The sequence below is a fragment of the Copadichromis virginalis genome, linkage group LG4 (assembly GCF_057382275.1).
Source record: "Copadichromis virginalis isolate Kocher_CV1m ecotype Utaka linkage group LG4, C_Virginalis_male_GT1.1, whole genome shotgun sequence".
In the NCBI taxonomy this organism is placed as follows: Eukaryota; Metazoa; Chordata; class Actinopteri; order Cichliformes; family Cichlidae; genus Copadichromis; species Copadichromis virginalis.
In genome coordinates, this window is record NC_140621.1 from 14062356 (window position 1) to 14078323 (window position 15968).

The 15968-nt window shown below is 43.2% G+C and overlaps 3 protein-coding genes across 3 annotated transcripts; all 3 read right to left on the bottom strand.

Moving 5' to 3' along the window:
- Positions 1 to 33: 33 nt before the first annotated feature.
- Positions 34 to 4537, bottom strand: mief1 (mitochondrial elongation factor 1). Its single transcript, XM_085453701.1, has 5 exons — positions 4475 to 4537; positions 4151 to 4304; positions 3886 to 4066; positions 3209 to 3480; positions 34 to 3122 (listed from the first exon to the last, which is right to left on the bottom strand). Exons 2-5 carry the CDS (start codon positions 4295 to 4297, stop codon positions 2286 to 2288), a joined length of 1437 nt encoding a protein of 478 aa, XP_085309827.1. The 5' UTR covers positions 4298 to 4304; positions 4475 to 4537; the 3' UTR covers positions 34 to 2285.
- Positions 4538 to 5340, bottom strand: LOC146711028 (mitochondrial ribosome and complex I assembly factor AltMIEF1-like). The gene is made up of 2 exons (XM_085453704.1): positions 5254 to 5340; positions 4538 to 4789 (listed from the first exon to the last, which is right to left on the bottom strand). The coding sequence occupies exon 2, from the start codon at positions 4748 to 4750 to the stop codon at positions 4538 to 4540; it is 213 nt and encodes a 70-aa protein (XP_085309830.1). The 5' UTR covers positions 4751 to 4789; positions 5254 to 5340.
- A 3019-nt stretch (positions 5341 to 8359) lies between these two features.
- On the bottom strand, positions 8360 to 14458 carry LOC146711029 (uncharacterized). The gene is made up of 3 exons (XM_085455401.1): positions 13951 to 14458; positions 13425 to 13826; positions 8360 to 13167 (listed from the first exon to the last, which is right to left on the bottom strand). The coding sequence occupies exons 1-3, from the start codon at positions 14446 to 14448 to the stop codon at positions 9268 to 9270; spliced, it is 4800 nt and encodes a 1599-aa protein (XP_085311527.1). The 5' UTR covers positions 14449 to 14458; the 3' UTR covers positions 8360 to 9267.
- Positions 14459 to 15968: the final 1510 nt, after the last annotated feature.

A 15968-nucleotide genomic window follows, 5' to 3' on the forward strand; every position in this document is an offset into this window, starting at 1 on the left:
TATGCTTTAAGTCAAAAACAACAGGGTGCAGAATGTCATTTTCATTTTTAATGTAGTATACAAAGAGCTGCACTGTTCAATGTTCAGCTTGGGGGGGAAAAAAACCAAAAAAAACAAAAAAAAACAGCTGGGAAAAGTACATAGCATGCAACATGGTTTATGGCTAATATGCACTCCACAAGGTAGAGGTAGTGATCTACTTTGGGTTTTGTTTACAACATTACAAATGTGGCACAGTGACTCCCCTAGTTGTTTATAGCATAAACTAGGTCAGCAAAGGAAGACACTTAATTTGCAGAGAAAGAAGATCTACTGTAGTCATTTTTTTGTCCACACATCCAGATCAAAGCACTTAATGAAGCACAACAAGGAGTACATTACATGTTGAACCTGCATCAGTGCAAATAAATATGACGCTCTTTTTGGTTACAAATGTACAATAAATACAAAAATATTTATTTCCCCCCCGTTACTGTTATCATCATCATCATCACCATGTAAGTGGTTATTAACTCGACGCATAACGGAACTATAAACGACCCCTCCATTATGTACACAATACAAATAGTGGGATGGGGACTGAGGGGACACTTACTCCATATCACTGCATTTTCTTCACTCTAAGGCTAAAAGTGACAGCAGACAGCGGTCATGTGATTATTTGGATGACATATTTTGAATACTGTTTTTGAGACTACTTGTCAGTGAGGCAGCTATAATAGTTACTCTACCGGTCACCTGACCATGAACTGATAGAATAATTTCACTTTAGAAACCCTGGCTATTACAGCTGCTGTTACATAACTGAAGATCTATGGGTAGATCCCTGTGCATCAGATCATGAGCCAAAACATTAGCACCTGTAATCTAGTCAAATATAGGACGATCTGACAGGCACACAGATCTGTTATGTGTCACAGCGGCAGTACTGATAAACAGTAGTCGTCCTCTTGACCTGCTTGATGTGGACTTGCGCTGCTCTAATCTGTGTCTGGCAACTTACACAACAGACTGGCACCGACAAGTTAATCAGGGTTTATATGCAAGCACACAAAGACAACAGGCTCTACTCTGACTGTGATCTGAGGCTTCAGTTAATACTGAGACTAATACACCAAAAGGACAAACAAAACCCCCTGCGGGTTAAAACCATGTTTGTTGTTCTTTAACTCTCAAATTGCACGAGGACAACGGCGGAAAAACTGCCAACACAAAAGAACCATCCTGCTACTAAAGACACGGAGGCCCAGATGGAGCAAGTGAATGCAACACATACTGGATATAGTTTAGAGCAATAGCAGGAAATTAAAGCAAAGGCCAAGAGATACAGCGCTTTCAGTCCTCCTGAATGCCTAACGTTGTTCCAAATTTACAGCAGGACACTAGTAATGAGAGAAAATGAACAAAATTAGGATTAAAGCATATCAGACCTGTGGATTAAAGCAGCAAACATGAGTCTGGAGATGAGCAAAAGCAAACAAAGAGCAACTTTGTATTCAATCATCACATGAATCCTCTTTTTTACTTCTCCTTTTGGGGAATTTCATCAACCAGCGACTACCCAGAAATGTCCTCTTTCTATTTATAGTAAACTTTAAATCAGTTACCTTGGTTGAACGGTGTGGAGCAAGACATGGACATACAACTCTGTATTTAAACCTGTTCCATATTAACACATGCAAACAGCAGACGTTCCAAACACACACTTAATGACTGTTTTCACATACCCGAGGTAACGTAAAGCATACAATAAAAAGCAGCCACTGTATTAATGAAGATTCCTCGCAGATGTCATTCAGGATGATTAACGATTTATTAACTTTTGAGTTGGCATACACACACGCAGCATTACACTCTGTTCTTTGAATCAAATCCCAAAAACTGAGTTAGCAATCGGTTCATGTAACCCTGACCTGCATCGGACACGTCTGTATTCCTAAAACACTGGACTTCAAGTGTAACACATTTCAAGTCTTCTGCAGGAACTCAACACTCGACCATAATGGTGCATCCATTCTTAACTTCATTAACACAATGGCCTTAGTGAGAGCCATCAGCACCAAAAAACCACCTCTGTTCTCTGAGATCAAAATAATATTTGGATCACAACGATACGTCTTTAATGTTAACATATCCCCAACATTTGAGTAACTGCTACTGTGTGTACGGGCCTCTGCATGTAGAGGAGGCCATGACTAATCAAGAGAGCATGTGTTGCACAAGAGAGGATTATTCCATGCACATGTTTTTATTCCCTCAACCTCGTCACAGCTCAGCGTTACCATTCAGAGGTGTGGTGGCTGTGCTGCAGTTCTCAGCAGTCCCCCGGGATCAGACAGCGCACAGTAGAGGGTATACCCTAGCTCGTCCACTTCTTGATCAGTCAGCTCACAAAACAAGTTCACTTTAGGGCTAAGGGCACACGGCAGCTTCCCAGCCTCCAAGTGCCCCACTAGCGCTCGTAGCAGCTGAAGGAAGCGGTCGGCCAGCGCTTCCTGAGTCCAGTCACCTTCTTTTTCACTGAGCAACAGGATGGTATTAGTGAGCTGGCTGGAGTTGAGCTTGTGAAGGGCAGGGTTGAGCTTGCACACAGCCTTCGCCACTTTGAGGCAGGTGCAGCGGCAGCCGCCATCCTCCTGATCTAGTGCCCTGAGCCGCGCGGTCTCGGCCACGCGGAAGCTCTGCCGCCACAGGTTTTCGTGGCGCTCTGCAGCAAACCGGTGCGGTTTGGCAATCAGTGAGGTTCCATCCTCCATCACGAGCAAAGGCAAGAAGTCCACATACAGCTTCCTGTCCGTCTCGTACTGTACCTCCAGAGTCAGCGTTTCGGCGGGAACCACAGGACGGATGATATAGTCGAGGACACTCCCTATAGCTGGCCAGTTAATAGAACCTGCAACAAGCTTCTCAAAGACTTCAAGCACTGATTTCGGGGAGAGATAACCTCCGACCATGCATCGGTCCCAATAGCTGCTGCTCCGAGGGAAATATTCCAAATTCTCCCTACGGACAAGCCAGAAACCTGGGACATTCATGATCGTGTCCTCTCCGGGGATGGACGACCACAGATTCTTCTCCAAGACAAGAGGCACCATGAGCTGGGCGTGGTCGGCTGTTACAACCTTGGAGGCAGAACAGGGGAGAATGGTTTCCAATTAAATGAATGTGTCATTATGAAAAAAACAATCCCAAAAATAAGCGCTCTTACCTGAAGGTCATCGTACAGACTGCCACTGAGGTACATCTCTCTGAGCGGCATGTCAGGCAGTTTGGCATGAAGAAACACTCTGAGCTCAGCGCAGATGTCCAGCGCCGCCCTCCTGGCCATGGCCTGCTCCTCAGCAGGGATGTTGACATTATTTTGGTAGAATTCCCACAGGTGTTCTTGCAAAGACAGACGCATCCGGGCCCGCATCATATCCGACCGGGTGGCATCGCTTCTTCCCACAGCAGCTCGACCCACAGCCCTTCGCAGACAGTCTGGGAAGAAAACAAGTTACAAATGCATTGTTTTAATAAGTGCAGCAGGATTTTGTGAGATTTCCTCATCTGCGCTTTCAGGAGGAAGCGATGGGTAAAAGTGTAATAGGATGGGAGTGGCACGGTTATGTTCCCTAAATATTCTAATATGACAGAACTAAATCTACGAAGACTAACTGAAGGGGCTTCTACAGTTTCTATAACATTACAATTAAAGATTAGTATAAAACAGCTGGGTATCTAAACTTAAACGAGCCAGCACCCACTGTAAAGGAAGAGCAAGAATCCTCCAAACAGGCTGTCTGTCAGCAGATTATACAAAAACATTTAAAAAAAGATGAGAGCTGGCCGATAGTCTACCTCATGTATAAGTTATAAATTAAAGGACAATTTGCTTCCCCTCACCTGGTTCAAAAGCATGTGAAGAAGTGGGCAGAGACTGCAGTGACCTGCTAACTGTGGACTTCATGTCATGGTTTAAAACCCTCGGGGACGACCCCATCCAGGCAGGCTCCTCCCAGCTTCTCTTTCCTGTCTGCTCCATCTTTGTGGGGCTGGTGGGAGCACTTATGGCACGATCATACATCTGCACATAAAATTCATTGTATTGGTATTATAGTTAGTCCACCCCCGCACCACACACACACACACTTTTCATGATAGTACTCACTCTTTTGACGGCTAGTGTTGCAATGCCAAGCATGGCTGCCCCTCCCACCCCCAGCACAAGTTTGGCATTTGAAAGCATGAAGTCAATAGCTGTTCCAATCCCATTATCATCCTTCTTTCCTTTTCGGTCTCCGTTCACCCCCGCCATCCTGGCACTGGGAAAAAAAAAAAAAAAGAAGAAGTGGAGTCAGGATGCCTAGGGTGGGAAGAGCCAAGAAATCAGTGGATAGCTCATCACCATGTGATCTTGTTTACATCACTTCCTACAAACTAAACCATTACAAAGAATGTCTGTTTACTCCTGACGTTTTACGTGTAAACCCACCTGGAAGATGTACCTTCGGACAACCTTTAACCCACCACCTGATGGCCCCTGATCCCCTTCCTCCTACATAAGCCCACCCAGTCGGCTGCTGAGAAAGAACCGGCCCCTTTTCAGGGCCTCCTCCTTATCTTCTGGGACCGTCAGTGCCTGGCAGCGGCGAAACTCGCGAGCCACGGCGCGGCGATAGTAATTCCGGTCTGTGTACTGAAGGTGTCGGCCTGCCCGGAGCAGCGCCCTGTAGAGCTCCAGCACCGCACTGCGAGACCAGCTGCCCATCAGGGATCACACATGGAGAGGAGGGGGATACCCTTGCTCCTGTGCAAAGGGTGAGCACAGGGTAGATGATTAGAGGACTGAAGTGATAGTTAGAAATGGCTTCATCCGTGTAAAAATCCAACCTTTAAAGTGGAAAACCAAACATGCCACACGCTGTAAAAACACAGCTGCAGCGTCAGCTCAGACTGCCACGTTAGCCTCTGTGTAAACCTAACCAAGCAAACACTAAAGCTCGCAGTCTGTTTTCTGGCACATGTTATGGGATCGTTTCATCAGCGAAAAGAAAGCGTTGCCGTGTTACATATCGAGGCTCACTAGTCTTTAGAAAATGGCTGGATCAAGTCACATCTCTTTGTAGCACAACACGCTAACTAGCTGCCGAAGCAAGCGCTGACCTTACTTTCAGCCAGCTTTATGGACAAAATATGGTCATTGAAACGTTTGTGCGAGCGAGGATAAACGAGCCACACAAAGACACAACAAAACAAATCTAAGCCACCTACTTCTCAGGAAAAAAGGACCAAAGATAGTTTGTCTTCTGGGGGAAGCAGACCTCTGCTCTAGCCGGGGGTCAGACTCGATAGTGGAAACCGGAAACAAATAGTCTGCTATTCATACAGTATATCCGGGTCAGTTTTTAGTGTTTTTTTACGCTTTTATTTTGAATTAATAACATTGTCCGTCGAATTATATTTTTAAGAAATTGTGCCTTAATTTCAATTCAGTTTTAATTTATTAAAATCACAAAGACACAACATTTATTTATTTTTAATTTATTTATTTAATAATAATAATAATAAATTTAATACTATGAATCTATATTGAAATAAGGTTATAGCTGATACCTGTGTAGTACTGAGGTCTTAAAGTTCAAAAAGGTGATGTTTTTCAATTTTGTGTTTTCACTATTTTGCTGTGGTAACAGCAATCTCCAGACAAAGAACTTTTTCTTAAACTTGATTTGGAAAAGGGTTTTATATATATGTCTGTTGTATCTAAACACGGGTAATGTAATGCACTGTACACCGGAGCTAGTCAGTCATTTCTTATCCAAAATGCTGCAGCCACATTACTGACTGGGACAAAAAAAGAGAGCTCACATCACTCCGGTGTTGGAAGGCTTTTTGTACGTTACAGAATCAGGTATAAATTGGCACTATTTGTGTTTCAAGCCTTAAATGGTCTCGCGCCTGCAAATGTGGTGGATATGCATCCCGCATTTAAAGCTTATTTCAAATGGAGCTCATGCATTTGCTATCATTGCACTAAAACTCTGGAATTACCCTCCAGAGAGACCCTGGACAAGCATCAGCTGTGGCTATTTTTAAAAAATCTAAGCCAAAGATATACTTTTTCTTTCATACTTTTCTTTCTTTCATACTAAACTGCTGATTCTGGAATTCTGTCTGGAGGATTGGTTGCTGTTTCATGTTAAAATTGTGAATGCATGTAGCATAATTTTTTGTCCAAGTGTCACTTTTTTCTAATAAATTTTATTGGAAGGATGGATTAAAATTGACAAACAAATAAACATTTAATTAATATTAAAAGATGAAAACTGATGCACTCAATTTTAATGCAATCAAGAAAGAACTTTCTGTAATTTTTCTCTATTGTGGAGAACAGTATGTGTATATATATATATATATATATATATATATATATATATATATATATACATACACATTCTCCCAAAGACAAGAACTAACAGACTTAAAAACTCCTTTGTCCCACACGCCATCAGACTGTTTAACTCCTCCCTGGAGGGGAGAGGGAGGGGAAACAGGAGGACAAAGGAGGGGGGAATAACTAAGCTGTAGTGCCTCTTCACCTCACTGTGCAATACCTTTTGTGCAATACTTTTGTAAATAGTCAACGGTGCAATAGACTCAATACTTGAAATGTGCAATTCACTTGTATTTTTATTTTTATTCCTATTTATTCTATTTATCCCCTTCGTATATTTTATTTATATTGTCTCTGTATTTATATATATGTGTGTGTGTGTGTGTATATATATATATATATATATATAATATTCTGTAACTCTGTAACTTCTGTCGGTGCTGTGCTTTTTTGGAAATCGAATTTCCCAGAGGAACCCACCCGAGGGATTAATAAAGTTCTATCTAATCTAATCTAATATATATATATATATATATATATATATATATATATGCGGGATCCCGCAGGCGAATGGGAACCATGAAGAGGCCGCTAGAAAAGCTGCAACCACCAAGTACCTGCAGAGGGTCAGGCAAGTCCTGAGGAGTCAGCTGAATGGTAAGAACAAGATCCGGGCCATCAACACGTACGCCCTGCCCGTGATCAGGTACCCTGCTGGGGTAATAGGCTGGCCAAAGGAGGAGATAGAAGCCACTGACATAAAGACAAGAAAGCTCCTTACCATGCATGGAGGGTTTCACCCCAAGTCCAGCACCCTGAGGCTGTACGCTAAGCGGAAGGAAGGGGGCCGGGGACTGGTGAGTGTCAGCACCACAGTCCAGGATGAGACAACGAACATCCAAGAATACATTGGGAAGATGGCCCCAACTGACCGAGTGCTCAGTGAATACCTCAGGCAGCAGAAACCCAAGAAAGAGGAGGGAGACGAGGAACCAGCATGGAAGGACAGGCCCCTGCACGGTATGTACCACCGGCAGATAGAGGAGGTGGTTGATATCCAGAAATCCTACCAGTGGCTGGACAAAGCTGGACTGAAAGACAGCACAGAGGCACTAATCATGGCAGCACAAGAACAAGCTCTGAGCACAAGATCCATAGAGGCTGGGGTCTATCACACCAGGCAAGACCCCAGGTGCAGGCTGTGTAAAGATGCCCCAGAGACAATCCAGCACATAACAGCAGGGTGCAAGATGCTAGCAGGCAAGGCATACATGGAACGCCATAACCAAGTGGCCGGCATAGTGTACAGGAACATCTGTGCCGAGTATAATCTGGAAGTCCCGAGGTCAAAATGGGAGATGCCCCCAAGGGTGGTGGAGAATGACCGAGCTAAGATCCTGTGGGACTTCCAGATACAGACGGACAAAATGGTGGTGGCTAACCAACCGGACATAGTGGTGGTAGACAAACAGAAGAAGACGGCCGTAGTGATCGATGTAGCGGTTCCGAATAACAGCAACATCAGGAAAAAGGAACACGAGAAGCTGGAGAAATACCAAGGGCTCAGAGAAGAGCTCGAGAGGATGTGGAGGGTGAAGGTAACGGTGGTCCCCGTGGTAATCGGAGCACTAGGTGCGGTGACTCCCAAGATAGGCGAGTGGCTCCAGCAGATCCCGGGAACAACATCGGAGATCTCTGTCCAGAAGAGCGCAGTCCTGGGAACAGCTAAGATACTGCGCAGGACCCTCAAGCTCCCAGGCCTCTGGTAGAGGACCCGAGCTTGAAGGATAAACCGCCCGCAGGGGCGTGCTGGGTGTTTTTATATATATATATATATATATATATATATATATATATATATATATATATATATATATATATATATATATATATATATATATATATATATATATATATATATAATATGTATGTGTATGTAAGACTTTATAAGAACATCAAAGTCATGATCTTTTTAGTTGCATCAACAAATGTTTATTAAATCAACAATAAACCAAATAGCTCTGAGCAATGTGAGACTATTTGGAGAATCAGTGAATCCAACCAACTTTGCCAAATGACACTGAGGCAGCTGACACTGTTATCATTTTAAACAGTTGATATATATCATTAAACTATCTTAAACAGGATTATTAACGTATTCTGATTTTTTTTCTGATAAACTCCAATGGCATGAAAACATATATCTCTTAGTCTCAAGAATGTAGATCTCCTATGAAAAGGGTCAATTGGATACATCAGTAATCCATACGAATCTGTCACTGATATTTATTTTGGATCCAATAGTTCTTTTGAATATCGATAATACTGAGTGCAAACATCAGTGAGTCACGATCCATTTGACCTCAGCAAAAACATTTACATAAAAAGGTAATGTGATAGAAACAACAACAAAAAACACGACATCATGGAAAAAATATAAAGAGGTGACACTTAAAATAGTATACAACGTTTATGTAAAGTCATCAAATTATCACTCAATTAAAATGTATTTACTTACTACAATTTAAACCCAGTAAATAATGATTTTGTCAATAGTGAAAATCAGTCTCATTACAAGAACATGTATACATAATTCAAAATCCATTAACGGTTCATGCATTTCCACACACATTAATGCTGTGATCTTACCACTCTACATTTAAATGCATATTTTTTCTTTTACAGCTTCTGCTGGAGTTGTAAAAATTTGCAGAGTGTCAATGACCAGGTTGCACTAAGGGAGCTCTAAGAGATTTCTTCTGTCCAAGACATATGTGGAAAATTCTAGTAATCTAGGGATTACTGAAACATTTTCATGGTACAATTCCACATGCATTATAGCCATTTTTCAAGTCAATTTCAATGGCTTGAAAAATGTGGAAAACTCATAATCAAGGCATGTACTTAACCCCTTTCATCCTGGGGATGATATGTATATCCCTGATATCATCATGCTGGAGCAACCAACACAAGTAGCGCTCGGTCCCCATACCCCATCCACTGGTGAGGAGTGGTTTCACTTGGCGCATGTTAATGTACCATTTATAAGATTTCTCTGACACTCCATGATGCCTCAGAGCCTCTTGTACGATCTCAGGAGTTGAATGGCGTTCACCAAGACCTACAGTCTCACCCAGCCCCAGCAAAAGGTCGGCAGCTTTGGCTTTGCGTTGCCCAGTGCCCTCCACATATGCTTGGTAGAATGGAACTGCCAGATGGTCCATCTCGGTCAGCCAAACAGCTCCACCATATTTCTCAATTAAAACCCGCTCTCCTTTACGTGTTAACTTTCTGCCAAAATTCGGCTGACCATCTTGGACCCACTCTAAACAGTCAGCAGAGGGCATCATGGGGATGGACTGGTCTAGAGAGACTCTTGAAAGTCTGGATTTTCCCTCCAGCTTACTGAGCAGAGCTGTGACATGTGCAAGGGTCCCAGCAGTGTTCAGGATTATATCTGAGTGTTTCTTCAACATGGACTTGGTGAGATGAACCAAGTATCCCTCTGCTATGGACATTGCATTGTCCATGTCACCCTGCAGTTCACACTCCACATGATAGAACTGGTTTAAGTGTGTGGCATCAGGATCTTCCCCTCTGAAGCTGGGAGATATGTAGTAGGTCCCTGGCAGGTTTTCCTGGAAGCGAAGGAAGTATTCCAGTACAAATTGCATTGAGTCAGCAAGGTACACACCCTGGCCCAGGAGATTGACAGAAACTGGCTCTGAGTCAGAACCCAAGCCCATTGGTGAGGAGATGGTGTCAGTGGTGAGAGGTGTCAGAGCATATGCGTACTGGCAGGAACTGTTGAAGTATTCCACTGTGCTGTGGAAAAGAGTGTTTTGGATCTTGAAAAGGTTTCGATACCACTGGCTCTTGATGGCTGCCATGGAGTGAGACTCAGGATCTGTCCAGGAACGAGCAGGCTTGCACTGGGTAATTTTCAAGTGGATGGTTTTGAGGGTTTCAGAGTCAGCGGGTGGGCCATTCAGTGATGAAACATATCCAGGGTAGCTTTGGAAGCATTCTGTTTGCAGCTCAGCAGGTTTAGTGCCATCTGGTGAAGGTAACAGAGGGATCAACTTGGCATGAGCATAGTCGATCTCAAATCCCTCAAAGATCAGTGCAACACTTGGAGCTTTCATCCCCTCTTCCAGCAGTCGAGCAACTTTGTAAGTGGCCAAGATCAGTGCTGTGTAGTCAGGTTCCTTCAGTTTGAAGATGTCACTGGACAGAGGTTTGCGTGGCACCACAACAGTTAGACCAGGACTGTTTGGATAAGGTGTCAGAAAGGCAACAAACTCACTGTCTTCCCACACTCTCCACTGTTGCTGCTCCCCACGAACAATGCGACTGAACAGGTTGTCATTGGATAGGTCCCCCAAAAAATCATAGCAAAAAGGTGCATTTGGTGTTGGCAGTGCACTTCTAATCTTATCTTGAACCCGAGCCAGTGTTTCATTATCCCAGCGTGGACCACTTTTTGAGGTGCAATAGCCAGGATTATAAGCGTGGAACTCTTCTTCACTAGCAAGATGGGGCTGCCATTTTGGCTCTAAGCCATGAAGAGGGAGGAGTCTGATTTGTGCTGGCTCACCAGGACTTGGATTGAATACCAAGGCACAACGTTGCACTCCCAGTCGCTCACATAACAAGTTTGAGACAACTCTTGCTCCTTGTAGCATAGCAACAAAATCAGCTGTAGCTAAGTGGAAGATGCTGCTTGCCCCACTAAGAGTTTTTCTAGTCAGAATCGTTGCTCCAGGGATCCAGGGTTTGAGATTTAGATAAGCAACAAGCTCATCTGTTTCCCAGATAACATTAGGGGGATCTCTCAGGGGTCTGAGGACCTCTACTCGTGAAATGCCACAAATCATTGAGGCCACAAAGATCACACCAGCATTTGTCTCAATGACAGCATCACCTTTAGCGTCCAGAGCAATGATTCCAGCACAGATCTCCTTCAGATCTTCAGCTATCACTTCTCTGCACGCTTCCCTAAGGCTGTGGCCTTTATGATGGTATAGACTTGCTATTTTCTGAGCAACTGTGTTCCTCAAAAAAACATCCCCATCTCCAGAGCAGGTAATGGCTAACTTTTCATCAGCATATATACCTGCTCCTACTACTGCTGTGTCCCCAACTCGCCCTTTCAGCTTTCCTACCAACCCACCTGTAGAGGTTGCAGCAGCCAATCTATTCCAGCGATCCAAGGCCACAGCACCAACTGTCTGTGGATGATTGTTTTTGGAGTTTTTTCCACTACTGAGTTTTGCAGTTAACTCTCTGTGACGTACATCAGTGTAGAAATACTCAGGGCCAACGGGCTTCTGCTTTTCCTCAAGCTCTTCAAGAAACTCTTCAACTCCGTCTCCCACGATCAGTGCATGTGAGCTTTTATCCATTACACACCTGGCTGCTTTTATTGGGTTCTTTAGACTTTGCACACAGGCAACAGATCCTGACTTCTTTGTACTGCCATCCACAATGGTTGCTTCCATTTCATTTTTGCCATTTTTGTTAAATACAGAACCTTTACCTGCATTGAACAGAAAGCAGTCTTCCAGAGCTTCCACTGACCTCTGAACTGCATCCAGACTACTGCCACCTTGTTGAAGCACTTGGGATCCGAGAGTTAAGGCTGCTTGTAGAGCAAACTCAATGACCCCTATTACTTGGGAGTTCAGCATTATCTCTTCTCCAGCACCCCCATGAATCACTAGAGTGTAGTCTGGACTCATGCCAAGGGTACTACCAGCAGTGCTTTTGTCTGTGCTCTCTGGATAATGAATTTTCTCTCCATTAAGTTTCTCTCTTTGACCCTGCTGAAGTAGACACTCAAGGGCTCCCATTTCACTTGCAATGGCATATCTAACAGCTAGAAGCATCAATAACTTCAGGTTCATCTTGAGGTTTTGTTGGAGCTTGTCTAGTGCAAGAGCAAAGCTACCTTTCCCATTAAGCACAATGCGAACCTTGTCCCTCTTCCCAAGGTAGGTTACAGCTAACTGATCTTGAGCATAGACATTTCCTACTCCGCACTCTACTCCTTCCATGAGATCTGTACCTGTCAGATACACAGATGGACACCCAAAGGGGTCCAGGAACCTTTTCAAGGGATTTTCAGATGGCAAAGCTCGGCGCAGAGCAGCTAGGTGGGGGCCAACACCTTGACCACTTTTGGTGTTTTTTATTAGCTTCTTATGCTCCAGAAATGCAACATGGAACAACTGCAGTAGGTCAGTAGTGTATTGGATGGCGTTATCTGGACCAATGCAGGATGCCAGGGCACCTACTAACTGACGAGAATGCGTGGTGATTGAGTATGTAGGGTCACAACGACCATGTTTGTAGTGGCGCATATGGGAAGGTGTGACAAGTATGTGATTTGAAGCAGCTTCTCCAAAGGTCTGCCTCATGGAGAGCTGCAAAGAGAAGTTGATCCAGGCATCATATAGACCTCTGTGCCCTCTGAGAGTAGAGAAGACATCAGGATAGGAGGAGATGTCAAAGGTGAGAACTGGGTGGTTTGTTTTTAAATCGAGGCTCTGTTGGGGGGTATTTACACCCTGTAAAGGGAATGTTAGAGGATGGGGACAAACAGAATTAATATTGTTTACTGCAACAGATCCAGTCATCTTTTCAGTGCCAGTATGCAGTGGGTTTAAGTCAACAGTCTCCGACAGATCATACACATGTTCAGTCACAAGCCCAGCCACCATCCCATCCACAGCACTGTGCTCAAACACCATTCCAGCTGTGCAGTTTTTGAACACAACCAGGTTCAACACCTGTCAAAAAACACAGAAAAGAAAGGGATTATTTTGGGTTTCTTTGCCCTCCTTGACCCTGAATTGGATAAGTAGTATAAAATGGATGGATGGATGTCCTCTACAAATCAGCAAGCAATAAACAAATTATTTAATTATAACTCTTAATTACTACTCTGAGGCTTTAAATCTTTTAACAGTTGTTAAAACTATAATAAAGTTTCGCAGTAAAGAGCTAATACAGCTGAACTAAGCTTGTTCTAGTTTCCCTCCATTACCTTGTCATAGTATCTCAGAGATGGATTGTGTCCTCCTCCTCCCAGCCTCACTGCATTGAGGATATCAGCCAGTTCAGAGGGTGCATCATAGTCTTCCAGACAGAGCGTAAGTATAGCACTCTCCATCAGCCTCAGTGATGTCAGTGCTGTTCCTCCTTCCTCAAGGATCTTTTCCCTTCTCGCAGCCCAGGTCTTACGCTCCAGAGCTGTGAGGTTGCAAATGGATGAAGGATCATTTTGTTTCCCTGCCCTGGGTTGATCCATCACCTGAGCAAGCTGGTTATAGATGTCAATAAATGACCGCGCAGAAACTGGCCCACCAGTGCTCGGTCGCCACAGTATGTCAACAGGGAACACTCCGCCAACACAGGTAATGACGGCATGGAGGCTGTCAGGGAAGATCTGCAATTACAAAGTCTACAGATTAGAAAATATTTGATATACATTCAGTAGGTTAGTACATCAATAGATAAAGAATAAAGTCTTTTAGGATTCATCAAGATAGTTGTACTGCTATTAATCTCACCTTAATTTCATCTTGAACCCTCCCAGGAATACGGGTGGCAGCGAATACTTCAGCCTGCTGGGTATGCTCCATTGGAATATTGCCTTCCAATAAGTCGGGCTCACTGTAAAGCTTTGCTGCTGCCCAGAGCAGAGCAGCTGCTCTACTAAGCTGGTTACATTTCTTTGCTTTAGATGGAAGAAGAACTACAGGGAGTGCTGTGGAGATGGGGAGAGGGTCAGCACAAGACAACAGACCTCTTTTGAACTGCTTTGTCACCCAGTTCTCTTGGCCTGCAGCACTGGTTGCTAATTTCTGCTGGGCTTCTTCAAGGAGCTCTCTTTGTTGTTGCAACGTACTTTTGAACTCTGGGTAAAGATCGGGTCCTAAAGTAAGCTGCAGAACACGGCTCACTTCTTGCAAGGTAACATCCAGATCTGGAATGGGGTAGTCGAGAAGGGTCATCCTGTTAATACAGAGGAGGCTTGACAAAAAGAAAGAAAAAGAGAGAAAGTCCATGACCGCTCCAGGTACTTTGTGAGATTTTCCAAGCATGCAAAGAACCAAGACTGATCTTGTTTGTTTTTTTTTTCTTTGTTTTTTGTTTGTTTTTGTTTTTGTTTGTTTTTTGCTTTGTTTTATTATTTTCTTCAAGCCCTGTGTACAGGAGCTGCATACAAAAAGATATTTTGTGAAAAGGGTTGGCGTAATAAGCAAATGCTTCAGCCAATACCTTTTGATTAGCCTTGTCTCATGCTTTCTTTCTTTATGGTGGATTTTTGTTCTGTTTTCACTGTTTGTTTTTTTTTCACTGTTTTCACTGAGATTTGAATTTGAATGCTAATCAATAAAATCAAAATCAAAGTCAAAGTCAAAGACAAAAAGAACCAGATACCAATACTTGTGCACATTTATCAAGTCAGAAGACTGATGGATTTAGTTTAAACAAATGGGGCTGACGTAAAAGCTGTAGAACACTATTCTTGCAGCACAGTTACTTTGTAATACAGTATGTCTAAGTAATATGACAGTCAAAAGTGGTTTTTAAATCACATTTTGTAAGGATCTAGAGGTTTGGTTTATAATTAGATATTTGTAAAAGTAACTAAACTATGCACTTTCTGGAGAACCTGTAGGGGAATTGTTGCTACTGCTGGACTTCTCCAGCAACACACAGCAGACCTTCAGTATGTGTGTTTAAAAAATTGGCAGATTAACACAATTTAAAACTGGGAACAGCAGCTTAAATACTTGAAGCTGTGATGATTTGTTTAAGCTGGAGTATGACCTGACCTGGGACAACTGTCCTAAAAGTATGTTTTTGTTCCCATACTGTAACCTCAAATGCAAAATCTCAGACAGTTCAGGATAATGACATGCAGATGGTTGAACTGGTTTAAAGAGGGTGAAAATGTGTGTAGATTCATTTCAAGGAGGGCTCTATAATCATATTCAACTGTCAGTCTAAGAGAGAAGGACAAGTTGTAAAAGTATCCATCAATCAGAGACAGAAAGAGGAGATTCAGATCCACTAAAATGTTAAAAATGTGGTCACAGGAGCAAGACAGGAAGAGAGGTCATTTCTGCTTTTCTCCCAAAAACCTTGAATATCTTATAATTGGTCTCAGAGAGGCAGTTGGATATCATATTGATGCATGCTCAATCATCCAGGTAAGTAAATCCCCAAAAGTTGATTCTGTTCATCTGGACGTAGCGTTTTGTGGGCAAAGCGTTTCATCACTCATCCAAGTGACTTCTTCAGTCTCAGCTGACTGCAGGTTTCCCCAATCTTATAAACTGTACATTTGCATAATGACTGAAACCAGCACCACTGAGGGAACAATGGACTGGGAGGTCAGTTCCTTGGGTCCTGGCCTTGCAGTCAGCTGAGACTGAAGACGTGGGGTAATACCACCATAAATATGTAATCAGGTAAGGTTTTCTAACACAACATTTAACTACATACACATGTGGTATTAAAACCTTTGTAGATCAATGTATTTATAATTATTAATTACCAGTTACCAGTTCTGTCTCTC

What these genes read in the sequence shown, in the direction of transcription:
- mief1 (XM_085453701.1), bottom strand. Translation starts at nt 4,297, where the DNA reads ATGGCGGGGGTGAACGGAGACCGAAAAGGAAAGAAGGATGATAATGGG. An exon ending in CAACACTAGCCGTCAAAAGA is followed by an intron (nt 4,067 to 4,150) that starts GTGAGTACTATC and finishes TTTTATGTGCAG; the next exon opens with ATGTATGATCGTGCCATAAG. An exon ending in GTCTGTACGATGACCTTCAG is followed by an intron (nt 3,123 to 3,208) that starts GTAAGAGCGCTT and finishes TCTGCCTCCAAG; the next exon opens with GTTGTAACAGCCGACCACGC.
- LOC146711028 (XM_085453704.1), bottom strand. Translation starts at nt 4,750, where the DNA reads ATGGGCAGCTGGTCTCGCAGTGCGGTGCTGGAGCTCTACAGGGCGCTG.
- LOC146711029 (XM_085455401.1), bottom strand. Translation starts at nt 14,448, where the DNA reads ATGGACTTTCTCTCTTTTTCTTTCTTTTTGTCAAGCCTCCTCTGTATT. An exon ending in GGGTTCAAGATGAAATTAAG is followed by an intron (nt 13,827 to 13,950) that starts GTGAGATTAATA and finishes TTGTAATTGCAG; the next exon opens with ATCTTCCCTGACAGCCTCCA. An exon ending in CTCTGAGATACTATGACAAG is followed by an intron (nt 13,168 to 13,424) that starts GTAATGGAGGGA and finishes GTTTTTTGACAG; the next exon opens with GTGTTGAACCTGGTTGTGTT.